Source organism: Mytilus trossulus, chromosome 2, assembly GCF_036588685.1.
Source record: "Mytilus trossulus isolate FHL-02 chromosome 2, PNRI_Mtr1.1.1.hap1, whole genome shotgun sequence".
Lineage (NCBI taxonomy): Eukaryota > Metazoa > Mollusca > Bivalvia > Mytilida > Mytilidae > Mytilus > Mytilus trossulus.
The window spans coordinates 1,907,361-1,922,021 of NC_086374.1; the positions used below are offsets into that span (position 1 = coordinate 1,907,361).

The following is a 14,661-nucleotide window of genomic DNA, read 5'->3' on the forward strand; positions in this document are numbered from 1 at the left end:
ATCAGCTGTTAACACCTGACTTGGTACATACGTTGGTGGGTTAAACCTGGTGTTATAATCTAGCTCAACCTACCGCATGTTTGACAGTTGTTTATGATTTTTCCATTAAAAAACTGGGTGAGGAACACATACTAACATATTAATGTGACAATTATTGGGTTCCAGAAGCCAACCTAAATTATACATCATAGGCATTCAACACAACTGACTTAAAAAAAGAAAATATGGTTTTATAGCTAGCTGTTTTGTATTATGTTGTTTGTCTTTTTGGTAGTTTTATACTTCTTCTGCCATGGCCAGATCAGTTCTTTGTGATTACCCACTCTGGGACAAATTTTGAGAGTTTCCTTGAGTATCGGTGGGCATTTTCAAATCATAAACAAAAATGGGAATTGCAAATTTTCTAGTATAAATATTTTAGTTGAAAAAATCATTCCCATATTTCTGTACTTTAATACAACAAAGTAAAAAAAAACATTTCTTTATTTTTCGTAAATTCATGATTTGCAGTATACAAAATATAAATAAATATCTATAAAAATATCATAAGTATAAATTTCAGGTTGCTTCAGTGACTAGTTGTTGTTTTATACAAAATTGTGTTACTGTCCCTGAAATAGAACAAATAAAGCATAATTGTCTTAAATGCAAAACCTTACCTTGGGCAGCATTAAATAAATACCACACACATTTGCTATATCATTCACAAATTTATTTCAAACCAATTTCCTTCATCTGGGAATATCAATGAATAGTTACTATTCCATTAACAAATTGGTTAAGATCACTCGTGTAATTTCAAAATGACACTTTATTGATATAAATAATAATTTATTCATTTGTTGCGCTCGAAACCTTTTCTGGATTATATCTAACCAGGAAAAACAAAACCATAAAAATTTCAAAGCCGATATATGAACACTTGAACACTTAAACTATTTTACGAACAGTACATCAAAACAGCATGGTTCATGTTTGTCAGGGGACGTTGGAGCGTAAGGTTTGTACCTACATGTATCGTTAGATAGTTAAACAAATAGGTAAGTTTAAAGTCATTGCACTATCGAGGCTGTCACTACTAAATTTTTATTAAACTGAATTAACTGTAATCTGAAATATATGTATATGTAATCACATAAGCATCACAACGGGTGCCACATGTGGAGCAGGATCTGCTTACCCTTCCGGATCACCTGAGATCACCCCTAGTTTTTGGTGGGGTTCGTGTTGTTTATTCTTTAGTCTTCTATGTTGTGTCATGTGTACTATTGTTTTCTGTTTGTCTTTTTAATTTTTAGTCATGGCGTTGTCAGTTTGTTTTAGATTTATGAGTTTGACTGTTAAACCAACAATTATATCAATTTGTGTTCACAAAATCTTTCATCATTATTTAAACTAGGAATGACTTTTACCAATTATTTTTAGAGGCAAAAGCTGAGAAAATCCACAACATATAGTGATACACGAATGTAAAACTGAAACCGTTTTGTTTCGTTGGTTGATGATATGATTTTGTCATGAGTCGAGGACTTAACCATTGTTTTAGTTTAACTATACGTTCGATATTTTTGTGAATGGATTTGTGATAGAAATTTGGATTATTATTACAATTTTTAGATAATTGATGATATCTCGCTCTAACGTTGTACAATGTGTATACAAAGGAGTTTTACTAGCTTGATTTTCGTGAAAAGAATGAACACTTTGATTTTTTTATGTCACGTCTTGAGATTGATATCATGTAAAGACTCATGTATATATATGTATTTATACAAATCGTGTATATGCAATGAGTCTATTTAGATTTTCTCTATTTAAACTTACAGCTGGTTTTTCACAAATAAAGTTGAAACGCTTGGTACATTTAGAATCATTCCAGGTGTATGAAGTGACCTGATTAATATGAGCGCAGTTTTCCTTTGCACTATTTGGTTCATTTACACCCCATGAAGTAAAGGTCAGTGGAGATAAATCGGACACCCATTCCCATTGTCCATTAACCTCACGTGCGCCTATCCATCGTTGTTTATTTGTGACTGGAATTAAAATCATCGCTATCATTATTTCTTCCCATAGTTAAGTTCTTGCCTTACATTGATAATTTTAACCTGTGTGTGCTAGTTGATTAGCTTAGCAGTTACTAAAATCAAATTCCAGTTATTTGCAAAATTTCTAATATGTGTATGCATAATTTCGATGAGGGTTGTCAGAAAGAAATGATTTTCCTTTCTGTTTTTTTTTTTTGCAATATTGAAATATTACATTTTTTCCTTTGAAATATATTCTATAATCATTTATTACACAACTAACTAAGAATGAAAAATTAAATGAAGTATCATATTAATTGCTAATAGTACGTTTCTTATTCAGCTTAGTCTTATTATTATTATTATTTCTTTCTCTTGAATGTTTTTTCTATGAATAATGGAAGCAAAAAACACCAAGCAGAGAAAAGTAACACGTGTAACACTTCAGAAATCAGCATTTTTTTATAATATCTCTACAAACCTCTAGCCTGTCGTTTTATCCAATTATTTTCTGAGGCGCTTTCAATTTTTACCAGATTACTTGACTCCTGTCTACATTCACGCTGAAAAAAAACATCGTTATAAAGATTTAGAATACAGAAAAACACAAATATTCAACATATATGTAATGTTCTTAAACGAGCTCATACCACCAAACGAGTCTAACTCCGTCTATTTCCTATTGGTGACCTACCGAATAAGACTTAATTTGTTATATCATGAGTAACAAGACGGATGAAACAAGTGGAGCAGAATCTGCTTATTCTTTCGGAGCATATAAGATCACCCTCGGTTTAATATTTCTCAGTCTTAAGTTTTCTATATAATAACATTAACGGTACCAATTTTTATGTACCAGATGCGCATTTCGACTATACATGTCTCTCCAGTGATGCGCGTTGCCAAAATATGTAAATTCCAAAAGTTCCAAAAAGTATAGCCAAATCCGTGAAAGGAATCAGAGCTTTGCATAAGGGAAATACATTCCTTAATTTATAATCATTTTTTATATTTTATAACAGCAAATCTAATAACACAAAAAAATCCGTATTTTCATGCCAGTACATGCCAGTACAGGAGTACTGGCTACTGGGCTGGTGATACCCTCGGGGACTAACAGTCAACCAGCAGAGGCATCGACCCAGTAGTAGTAATAACACTAGCGGTACCAGATGTGTTGTGTTTTGTGTATTATTGCTTGTCTGATATTTTTTTTTCAATGATATTGTCATGTTATAATTGGCTTCAAAGACAAAAAAATATGAAAACTTTTAATCAATGACGGCAGGACAGAGGGACAATTTTCTCGGGAAATTAAATAGCTAACGGGTTAGTTCATTGACGTCACATGGTCACTATTGTTGGATGAGTTATAAAAATATGTAGTTCTGCTATAATCATGAATCTTTTTTGAAATAAGAATGTGCACTATTCCAATGAAAAGAAGTGAGCGTTTTACGTATTTACCTCAGCATTTATCCAAGTGTTGGCATTATTACTGAAAAGGTAACAGCTTCCTTTGTACTTGAGCCATGCCGGGTCACATGTCTTATCTGTATATGAAAAAGAAAATTCCGTATAACTTTAAACTGAAATATCTAGCGTTCATACAAAAACACCACATGTCCATTTAATGAATTGAATTATATCATACATTTAAGGCATCTGCAGTTAACGATGTCCAAATCTATGTATCCATTAACTACATATAAACCAATGTTAAACCCATCTGAAGTAATAGCATGTACTCCGAAAGTGGGAGACCAAGTGTGTCGACATCTCCTGCCTATATCGTTCGCTATCCAAATCCATGAAAACCTGTATTGGTACCTCATGGTTTGTATAGACACTAGTGAACGTTTTAAACATACGGATCTGCTACAAGAGTGATACATTCAAATGTTCTATACTTAATTATCACCGGTCTCATAAGATCACTTATGTTTTATCATTATTGTTTTATTAAATCATACTCCTCTATAGAGAAATCGTTATTCTGCAATACATTGTATGCAGATAAAAATAAGAAGCAGTGGTATGATTGGCAGTGATACATGTTTCCACCTAATTCCAAACGACGAGGGTGTAAAGGTCCCAGAGCGCGGTTTAAACATATATACTAATCTTTCTATATCCATGGCTGTGGAACACAAATAGCTACAATTTTTTGTTACTTGATATGTCAAATATTTTCGATTTAAATTGTTCACATTTTCATCTATCTCAGTTATTCTGAAACTTTTCAATGGTCGCCCATGTCGTTTAATACTTTATAATACTAGTTACCTTTAGATGTGTTGTCTCATATATATGCATATGGTGCAATTTTTAGAAATCATCCATGTTAATGCTGTGTAACTTCGTTTTAGATTTGGCCTTTTAACTGTTTAGAGTCGAGCTCTAATGAAGAGTCTCATGAAGAAATGGCGTGCTAACATGATAATATCTTTGATGAGTTTTCATACCAAGTCAATATTATTTATCAATCATACACATAAAACTACTTCTTGGAAATGTCGTATGTCTCCTATTTTTATTCAAATCGTCATAGTCTGGCCTTATTTGTAAATGGAATTCAAACCGAAGAATTGAAATTTGGTATGTGGCGTCAGAACTCACTATACGCTGTTGCTTTTGATATGACACAGTACGATGGCCTTTAAGTATTTCATGGAAGAGACATACTCAAACCCTTAGGTTGATTACTTCATACATTATTTATAAAATATTATTATCAATTAGTTCATTTATTCATAAAAAATATAAACGCATATGACATTTAATATGAAAATATAACATCAACCATGTATAGTGCACACTGAATAACTCGCGTAGCGGGTTGCTTTAATGTGTGCACCACATCCTTTATGCTATTTCGAATAAGCAGAAAAAAATTACGGTTATTTCTTATAATTGAATTCGTAATTCCATTTTAAACCGGAGTAAATCATAAAAAAAACGTTGATGACGTCACGGTCATATGACAAAATTATGTCTATGAGCTGTTAAACAAAACAACGTCAGCCAATTGGAAAATGCGTTTTTTTCTAAATCAAATTATTCGTTCATGAAGAATCATGATGATAGATTAATACCTTGTTATGATAAGATGATGTTGTTTTATTATTTGTTTACAAAATATCATAATATTGATCATTCTTTCAATAAAATAATATACAATTACTGTCTTTTGATGAGGTAAATTTTTGAATACTTTAGCATTACTATATTATATGTGAATGTTATTTACTTACTTTTCAGCTTGTATTCCAGTGAAGTGAGTTGTTGCGGAAATATTGCACACAGAACTAATGTTAGAATTCCTATAGCACCCATCTTACTACTCGAGAAGGTTTGCAAGGTTTATCTAAAATCTATTGATAAAGTTAAAACAAAATTATTCATTTATGTCTGAATGACATTTATATAATTCTGGGTTAATGCTCTGTAATGCATATATTGTTCGTCCGCTGGCAGATTTTAACAGGGAAAGGTCGAGATACTAACACGATCATTTAACCTTGTCAAAGATTAATTCAGAAATCTCAACATAAGTTGTTTCAGGTCATATCTTAATGTGTTACTCGAAGAGTATGCCTCAATCAAAGTGAAACGTAAATGAATTTTGCAACATTCTACGAAGAGAAACAAATTGTCCTCAGTTTTGAACAAAGGACAAGTTGACGTAATAGTGGTTCTTAAATTTTCTTTTATATTTCATTATTTTTATATAAACCAAGTTATCAATTAAGTAAACTTACCTTTTCAGTTTATTCTGTTGCTAGAAACGATATGATCGGATTTTATTGAAATATTTTTCCTTTATATATTTTTTTTCTAGGGGAACCATCCCCCTGATTTGGGTTTTTTTGTTGTTTTTTTTCTGTCGTTTATTTTTTAAAAGACATAATTCCAGGAAATGTTTTTATCATAACAATATTGTCGTGATTGTTCAGGTATATTCTTACCTTCACCTACATAACAAAGTATGTTTTATTACTTATAATATACAAACAAAAGTACATTTGTATTGTTTCATAAACGAATTTATAGAGTTAGTACTAAATCTCTGAAGATAGGTTGGTCATTGAAACTTGATAAAGAAACAAGCAAAGGGTTGCTTTAATTGTTTTTGCTTATAATCACAAAAGTCTCTGGCGTTTTAAGTGTGTTTCTTTGTGTCATGTTATGCTACTTCTATTGTAATGATGTGATCCTGCTTTTGTCATAGGTTGCTATTTGTAATTACTGCTGTTTCTCAAACCACGACCCTTTTGGGAAGATATATAATATTCATGGATAATTGATTTTGTTTAAGTACTGGTTCCCAGTTATGATCTTAATTGTTCATCTCGTAGAGATATAACACGGGAAAGTTACCAGTAAATGTGCATATGCATATCAGTCATATTGAAATATATGGTAATCCTTAAGTCAATGTAGGGGTAGTACAACATTTAGAAGTTCGGGACAAGTAAACGTTGAACATATGCCTTATACGTGGTTGATTTTGTTATTTTAATCTGTATTGAAAACTGTAATTCTTAGTGTAATGGTCGAATTAGTTTTTCTCTTATATCCCTATTTTTAGTTTTTGAAATATAAGATATACAAGAAAATGTGTCGCTTTAACATAGTTCTGACTTTTATCTAAACTGATGTAAAACTACTGTCATCTCTTTTTGAAAACGCATTCTGGTTAACCTGTCTTTTCGAGCTTGAACATTAATATATATCAACGTTTAAATGAGCAACAAAGTTTGCTTAAGCTTTCATAACTATGTAGATGGTAACACAGTTATACCTAGAACATATTTTTTTTTTTATCGTTTTCAGGTTTTACAGAATAACATTTTCTATCAAACAACAAGTGAGATATTTGTTTAGCATATCATATATGGTTTATGTATACACATATTAGTGTTTGCAGTATTTGGTCGACGACAGCCGAATTAAAAGGTTGGGTAATAATTTTTTACAAATATTTTAATAAAGTTTGAATTTCTATCGTCTGAATTAATTTTGAATCCAAGCATTACTTTCTATTTCATATACTTGTTCAGTAACGATACTTCCGTTAAATATGAAAAAGATGATGTTAATTAATCATCAATTACATAGGACACTAAAGGACATTGGCCATGTCACAAAGTGTACAATAACATGTCATAAGGGATTGAATCGGTTTTCATTTCTTAGAATTGTTTTCCATCTACAGAAAGATTAGCAGATGACTGAATCTTAAATAATTTCTTCTAAATAGATACATCTCTTGATCCGAAGTTAGAAAACAACATGACTGTCAGTTCATTTTACTGTATTCCTACGCATTGTCGTCGGAATTCCTTTGCTGACGGGTTTTGTAACTAATGAGCTCAAGTTGTGTAGTTTCACTCCTTATTTAGTCTCAGCATCCTGAAAGTCTGCCCTCTGATATTGACAGTTTTTTTATGGATTTCCCCTTTATAAATATGCGTTTGCTTTCGATATTTTTGTTTTATTTTTTTCTTCTACTAATAATATTCTTAAATATGTCTTAATGTTTCTTTTTATCATCTATGTAAGTTAGATGCTTAATGCTTAATAAATACAATAGGAAAGTATTTGTTTTATAAATAGCGTCATCAAGAAAAGTCTCCTAGAGAGAATTCAGTTTATTTCCTCTTTGTCAATTAAGACTCCTAGTGAGGCTCCACTAAATTTACTCTATGTATATAGTTATTAAATTGAAGATGATAAATAATTATAGAGCTATAATTTTTTAATTGATGTGTTTCATCGACAGCTGAAATTCTTAAGGTAGGCATTTTTTTTATATATTTCTCCATTTAACTTCAAATTTATATATTAGTAGATATAGGAAGATGTGGTGTGAGTGCCAATGAGACAACTCTCCATCCAAATAACAATTTAAAAATTAAACCATTATAGGTTAAAGGCATGCTACACTCTGTAACTAGAATAAAGTTGAGCCATATAAGATGGATTTAAGGAAAGTACAAATGCAAAGCTTTAGGATTCAGAGAGATATTTGCATTGTAAATGCTTTTTTTATACGCCCGTCTTTAGACGGAACGTATTATGGTATACCGTTGTCCGTCCGTCTGTCCGTCCGTCTATCCGTCCATCGTCCACACTTCGGACAATAACTCAAAAACACTTTCACAAATTTCTATGAAAATTAAGTGAATTGTTTATATCTATTGACGTAAGCTCCCTTTCGGTTTTTTTTAATTTCAGATTTTTAGTTTTGGATGTATGGGGCTTTATTCATAAAAAAAAGGGGTCCGTCGTCCACACTTCGGACAATAACTCAAAAACACTTTCACCAATTTCCATGAAACTTAAGTGAATTGTTTATATCTATTGACGTAAGCTCCCTTTCGGTTTTTTTTTAATTTCAGATTTTAAGTTTTTGATTTATGGGGCTTTATTCATAAAAAAAAGGGGGGTCCGTCGTCCACACTTCGGACAATAACTCAAAAACACTTTCACCAATTTTCATGAAACATCAGTAGATTGTTTATATCTATTGACGTAAGCTCCCTTTCGTTTTTTTTTTAATTTCTGATTTAAAGTTTTGGATTTATGGGGCTTTTTTCATAAAAAAAAAAGGGGGGGGGTCCGTCGTCCACACTTTGGACAATAACTCAAAAACTGGTGAATTGTTTATATCTATTGATGAAAGCTCCCTTTCAATTTTTAAAAATTTTAGATTTTACATTTCCGTGTTATGAATTTTTATGCTTAAAAAAGGGGAGATTTTCCAATTTTTGGACAATAACTAACACTTTCACAAAATTTTATGCAACTTTGATAAATTGTTTATATCTATTGACATAAGCTCCCTTTCCATTTTTATAAATTTTAGATTTTACGTTTTCTTAAGTAATAAATTTTTATACTTAAAAAGGGGGGATTTTATGCAATTTTGGTGAAACTTTGGTGAATATATTGATGTAACAGTTAAAAGAGCAACGGGCGAATCATGGGCTAAAGCGCAGCCCTTTATTTATTATCAAATCAGAAATATTCTACCATTCAATCAAAAGTATTGATTACATGGGTTTCCTTAAAATTAAGTTATTTTGTTTCTTTAATAAATGGGAAAAAAACAACAGTGAAAATCCTTCTTAGTTCTCGGAAGTATTTTCAGTAAAAGCGCCTCTGACGTACACAATTGTAATCATGGTATCTATGTTGAGTGTATGTACGCTTAATACTAAGGGTCGTCAAGTTGGTTACTTATTCCTTATTCCCTTCTTATAGCGTATTCCTGTTTGTTCCCTATTCGTTACTTAATCGTATTCGTTACTTATTCCTTACTTTTTCGTTACTTATTTGAATCTTAAATGTTTCCCCCTTTTAATATATGTGATAATAGTTGTTAGTGTATCGAGGTACAAATACTCTTTTAGCGCATCGGAATCTGTTTTTGCCCTCGACTGATCCATTTAATAGTATTTATTTCATACTTATTTGTTCCTTGTTCGACGCTTGTACGTTGAACCTTTGATTTGTTTTATGTTCGTGACACTGGTGTTGGTTCTTAATTTGTAGAGGTGAAACTTTGAAAACAACACGTTTAAAAATGTCTAGGTCCGAAGCGCTTTTCTTGATTTACCTTCATCAGGAACGCTCAAAGCAAAACATTTGTAATCCGAATATGTATAAGTACCGAAACCGTTGAGGAGCTATATGTAAAACAATACCAAAAAATGAATAGCCAAATTCATCTTAAGTCAAATTTGCCAGAGGGAGTTGAAACCTAAGTTTCTTAATAATTTCAAAATTTATAAACGGACAATTTTAGTAAAGTTTGTTAAATTTGTCAGTACCATAGTACTGACTACTAAGCTGATGATACCCTCGGGGAATGATAGTCCACCAGCAGAGGTATCGAGCCAGTGAAAACAATAATTTCTTGCGTCCGAAGCGTTTTTCTGGATTTACCTTCATCAGGAAGTTACCTTATTAGCGTATGAAGACTGCATGTTTACAAGTCATTTTATTGACACACATATTGTTTAATACTCTAAGTTAACAAATATGTAAAATAATTGTGATATTATTCATTAAAATAATGACCGTCTAGTTTCTTTACTAACTTAATTTCGTTTAATGTCAGACTACAGAACGACAGCACAGTCACAATTGATATGACAAGAAAGTTTTGATTTAGGAATGGGGATGTGATCTGACAATTATGATAACTTAAAATAAAGGCAGCAGTATACTCCTGTTCAAAAATTATAGATCGATTGAGAGAAAACAGATCCGGGTTCTTATAGACAAAACACTAGGGAAACACATCAACTATAAAGGGAAAAAGGTGGGTTGGATCAGGAATATATATTGACAAATTAAATAACTTGAAATCACACTTATATTGGAACTTTTATAAGACATAATATATCTACATTAAGATATAATTTGTGGTTGTTTTATTAAGCAACCTCGATCGTTATGCAGTCAGACGTTTCTAAAATCAAGAAATCTTGCGAAGAATCGTGAAGTTCGAGATTTTATCAATTTCATACTGTAAAGGCTATCAGATTCATTGACCGTTAGATATACTGTTCCAAGATTTTATGGCTAGCCAATACCATCCGCTTATATGGCAATGTCAAAAAATATATTAAAAAAAACACTGCGAGAACTGATAATAATTTTACGCTTAATTAGCATGTATGACTTTTTTTGACAAAAAGCTACGTTCATTCTAAAGAAAAGAATATAAGTACACATTCATCAAAAATACCAGTGAGATATTCAAATTACAAAGTATGTTATTTTAAATGTATCATTAAACGCTAGAAAAGAGTGCGTTTGATGACAAAGTTGAAATTTAATGACAGAAGTAATCATAATTGATGTAAAAAAAACTTATTTAAAGAATTTTACAAAAAAATCTTTCTCTTCTGTAAATGAGAAATAAGCAACAAACAACATTGTTATGTAATTGTTGTTTGTCAACATAACTGTTTGATTTCTTTTTTTGTCAATAAATCCCAGAGAAACTATACTTATTTAACAAACATAGAAACAAATGAAGTCGTATTAATGATGTTAAAGTAATGTTTGTATAATTATCAATTAACGATGCGCTTTCTTGCTCTAATGAGCAAAAATAATTTCAAACAAAATTTATAACTGTAGTCATTTTCATGTTTGTCAAAATATTGCAGTTTTGTAAGCTTTTTTTTACTGAAATTGTATTGTTTATTTCTTTGTTGAATCATTGCAAAAGTATTTTTACAAATGATGTAAGTTGCATTAATCTAAATTTAATTTTTAGAGTAGCGTGTATTTTATTGTTACTTTATCGAATGTTGTGTCCGTTTGCTGCTTTTATGGTAAAAAAATTATCTATCTACAGAAACATTGTTCTGATAAATCTAGAATAACCATAACAGGATTAACGTGAAGTATATGTTTCTATCTGTTTTCAGGTTACAATGCTAGTTCTTGTTTTAATATGTGTACTGAAAACTGGCATGGTTCGAACACTAGGAAGTGATTTGTTATTAAAAACAACAAACCTGTTTTTGTCCAATCAAAAAAATCACTCACAGATCAATGGTTTAACAAGTATGATCATCGAAGACAAATTTCATTCGGAATTGACCACGGTACAGACTGCATCAAATAGTCACTCACTGACCAATAGTTTAACAAGTGTGATGGTCGAGGACAAAATTCATTCGGAATTGCCACTGTACAGACTGCTTCAAACAATCACTCACTGACCAATAGTTTAACAAGTACAATGGTCGAGGACAAAATGCATTTGGTATTTACCACTGTACAGACTGCTTCAAACAATCACTCACTGACCAATAGTTTAGCAAGTATAATGGCCAAAACAAAATACGCTCGGAATCAACCACTATACTGACTGCGTCATTAGGCATACACTATCCATCTTCAACTCTCACTGTGACCTCGGAAGATGTCACAGTTTCCATAATAGCCAATGATTCAAATAATGAACTAAAAGAGAAAAATGGCAATAGAAGAAACGGAAACAATATGAATGACGTAATTGATTACGTAAAATATGTACAAAACGTGTATGTCTTACCTCCACTCTGCATGACTGGAATAGCTGGAAACACGGTCGTTGGAACAGTTTTATTTAAACAAAGAAGCCTGAATTCGTCTTTTATTTACATGTTTGCAATGGTTGTCTCTGACATATTAAGTTTGATAGCAGACCTGTTCATTTCTGCGGGAACTATAATCGAATGTTATACCACATCTGAAAGTCTACGGAAATATGCAATTGAACTGAGTCATTGGAGCGGAGCGTTAGTGTCGTTTACATTTCGCTGCACGGCTATAAATATTGTGTGCATTCTTTCCGTTGAAAGGTTCATTGCAATATCTTATCCTTTTCATCTCAAATCCGCGTTAACTGTCAGATTTCCTCGTACATTTGTTTCCCTTGCGTTTCTCATTGGTATATTTGCTAATGTAGCAAAACCGATTAATATTAAATTCATGGATATCCAGAAAGGTAATACAAGTGTTTATGGAGCTGTAAGATGAGACTTTTATTTAGCCAATAAGAAGATAATGAATACAGTGGTATTTTCCAAAAGACTGTTCACCGGACCTGTCCAGATTATTATGTTTTGTGTGATGAACGCGCTCATAATACGCGGCATGTTTCGAAGTAGAAAAAACATGGGCGCAATAAAGGAGGTAAATTCAACATTGATAAGTGACAGAAAGCATTTACAGGTCAAGCTTTGCAAACTATTCCTTGTTCTCTGTGCTTGGAACATACTGGCATTTTTACCCAATTCTATTTTATTGATCATTGCAAGGTTTTTCCCAAAGCTTGGACTAAGTAATTTAAGATCGTACACAGCATGGCGTATTGGAGACAGTGGTGATATTCTTCGCGTTATAAATAGTGCTAGTGATTTCATTGTTATTATTCTTATGTCATCGGATATTAGAAAATCTTTTTGTAGTACATTTAAGCGCAAAACTAAGTAACCTAAACAATAACGTTTATCACTTTCAACATCACAGCTCACTCCTTTAACAATAAGACACCAACTATAGCATATCTGGGCATAATAACCCAATTGATGGATTAAAATGCATGATGCATGGAGCTGATCTGAAAACAAATTTCGTATCAAGCTATCAATTGCTCACACTGTTCCAAAGAAAAAGGAAGAGATAAACAAATGTTCATAGATGACGTAGTCTTTTTAAAGAAAAATAGTAAAATAAAATTATATAAATCTGTCTTTTCTCAGATTGAATTTGGTTATGACTTATATGTTCAATGGCTGTTCTTACAGTGTGAAAATCTTGTAGCTAATAACTTCTTCCGTAGACTGTAGATCAAGAGTTCTGCCAGTAGTTTTCTGTATGTTGAGGTTGGTTTTTTTTCTGTATGATAATAAATGTTGTAAAGCAACTCAATATTTTTTTTATTTTTTTTGGCAACACAATAATTTAGATATTTTTTTAGTTAATGTTCTACATAACAAAATACCTGTACATGCTCAGGAATATGACAGTTCATTCGTTTAATGTGTTTGGGATTTTGATTTTGCCTTTGGATTGAAGCCTTTCCGTTTTGATTTTTTTTCAGAATTTTGATAGTTGTAATTTTACTTTTTTCAAAAAACATGTTATGAACCAAAATAAAACAGTGAAGTTCAATTTACAGTTATCATAATCAGCTTATATTTAACGATAGCAATTATTTTTTTAATCTCAGTTCATTTTTTGATACGGTCGATTTTAATTACCGTTGTTTGTCGTACGTAATGCCAATAGCTCACTTATAGAGGTTCGTGTATTTAACTAGCTTAGTTATTTTCCTCTTATGTTTGATGTGTGTCCCTCAGTTTTAGTTTGTAACCCGATTTGTTTTTTCTCAATCCCTTTATGACTTTCTAACAGCAGTCTACTACTGTTGCCTTTGATGTATGATCAAAATAAGGATTCATCAAATAAACAAATACCGAAGTCCAAGTTAATTTCAAAATGTTGGGTCTATAAAATCAAAGATAAGACAATATCAACTAATGGAGCATATAGAAATCAGCAGCTAACACCGGACTTGGTACATACGTTGGTGGGTTAAACCTGGTTTTATAGCTAGCGCAACTTACCACAAGTATGACAGTTGTTTATGATACTTCCATTAAAAACTTGGCCTAGGAACCCATACGGTGACCTATAGTTGTTAATATTTGTGTCATTTTGGTCTTTTGTGGATAGTTGTCTCATTGGCAATTATACCACATATTATTTTTTATAACATATCAAAGTGACTATCATTGGAATCAAGAAGCCAACACTGTATAAATTAATTATTCGTCATAGGCATACAACACAACTGACTTAAAAAAAGGTTCATGTGTTTTCAAAGATAAACTGGTTTTACAGTTGGCTGTTTAGTATCATTTTGTTTGTATCTTTGTAGTTTATATCTTCTGCCATAGAAAGACCAGTTCGTTGTGGTTACCCACTCTGTAACGGCTTTTGGAATTTCTCTGAGTAATAGTGGGCAATTTCAAATATGGTCATGGCAAATTCTCTAGTACAAATATTTTAGATGGAAAAAAATAATCCTAGGCTTCTGTTAATTAATACAACAAAG

General features: G+C 31.7%; 1 protein-coding gene across 1 annotated transcript; it reads right to left on the reverse strand.

Annotated features, from left to right (window-relative positions):
* Nucleotides 1–465: 465 nt before the first annotated feature.
* On the reverse strand, nucleotides 466–5,400 carry LOC134704851 (perlucin-like protein). Its single transcript, XM_063563634.1, has 5 exons — nucleotides 5,282–5,400; nucleotides 3,495–3,580; nucleotides 2,509–2,590; nucleotides 1,825–2,036; nucleotides 466–611 (listed from the first exon to the last, which is right to left on the reverse strand). Exons 1-5 carry the CDS (start codon nucleotides 5,361–5,363, stop codon nucleotides 603–605), a joined length of 471 nt encoding a protein of 156 aa, XP_063419704.1. The 5' UTR covers nucleotides 5,364–5,400; the 3' UTR covers nucleotides 466–602.
* Nucleotides 5,401–14,661: the final 9,261 nt, after the last annotated feature.

What these genes read in the sequence shown, in the direction of transcription:
- LOC134704851 (XM_063563634.1), bottom strand. Translation starts at nt 5,363, where the DNA reads ATGGGTGCTATAGGAATTCTAACATTAGTTCTGTGTGCAATATTTCCG. An exon ending in ACTGGAATACAAGCTGAAAA is followed by an intron (nt 3,581 to 5,281) that starts GTAAGTAAATAA and finishes TTTCATATACAG; the next exon opens with ATAAGACATGTGACCCGGCA. An exon ending in GATAAAACGACAGGCTAGAG is followed by an intron (nt 2,037 to 2,508) that starts GTTTGTAGAGAT and finishes TTTTAATTCCAG; the next exon opens with TCACAAATAAACAACGATGG.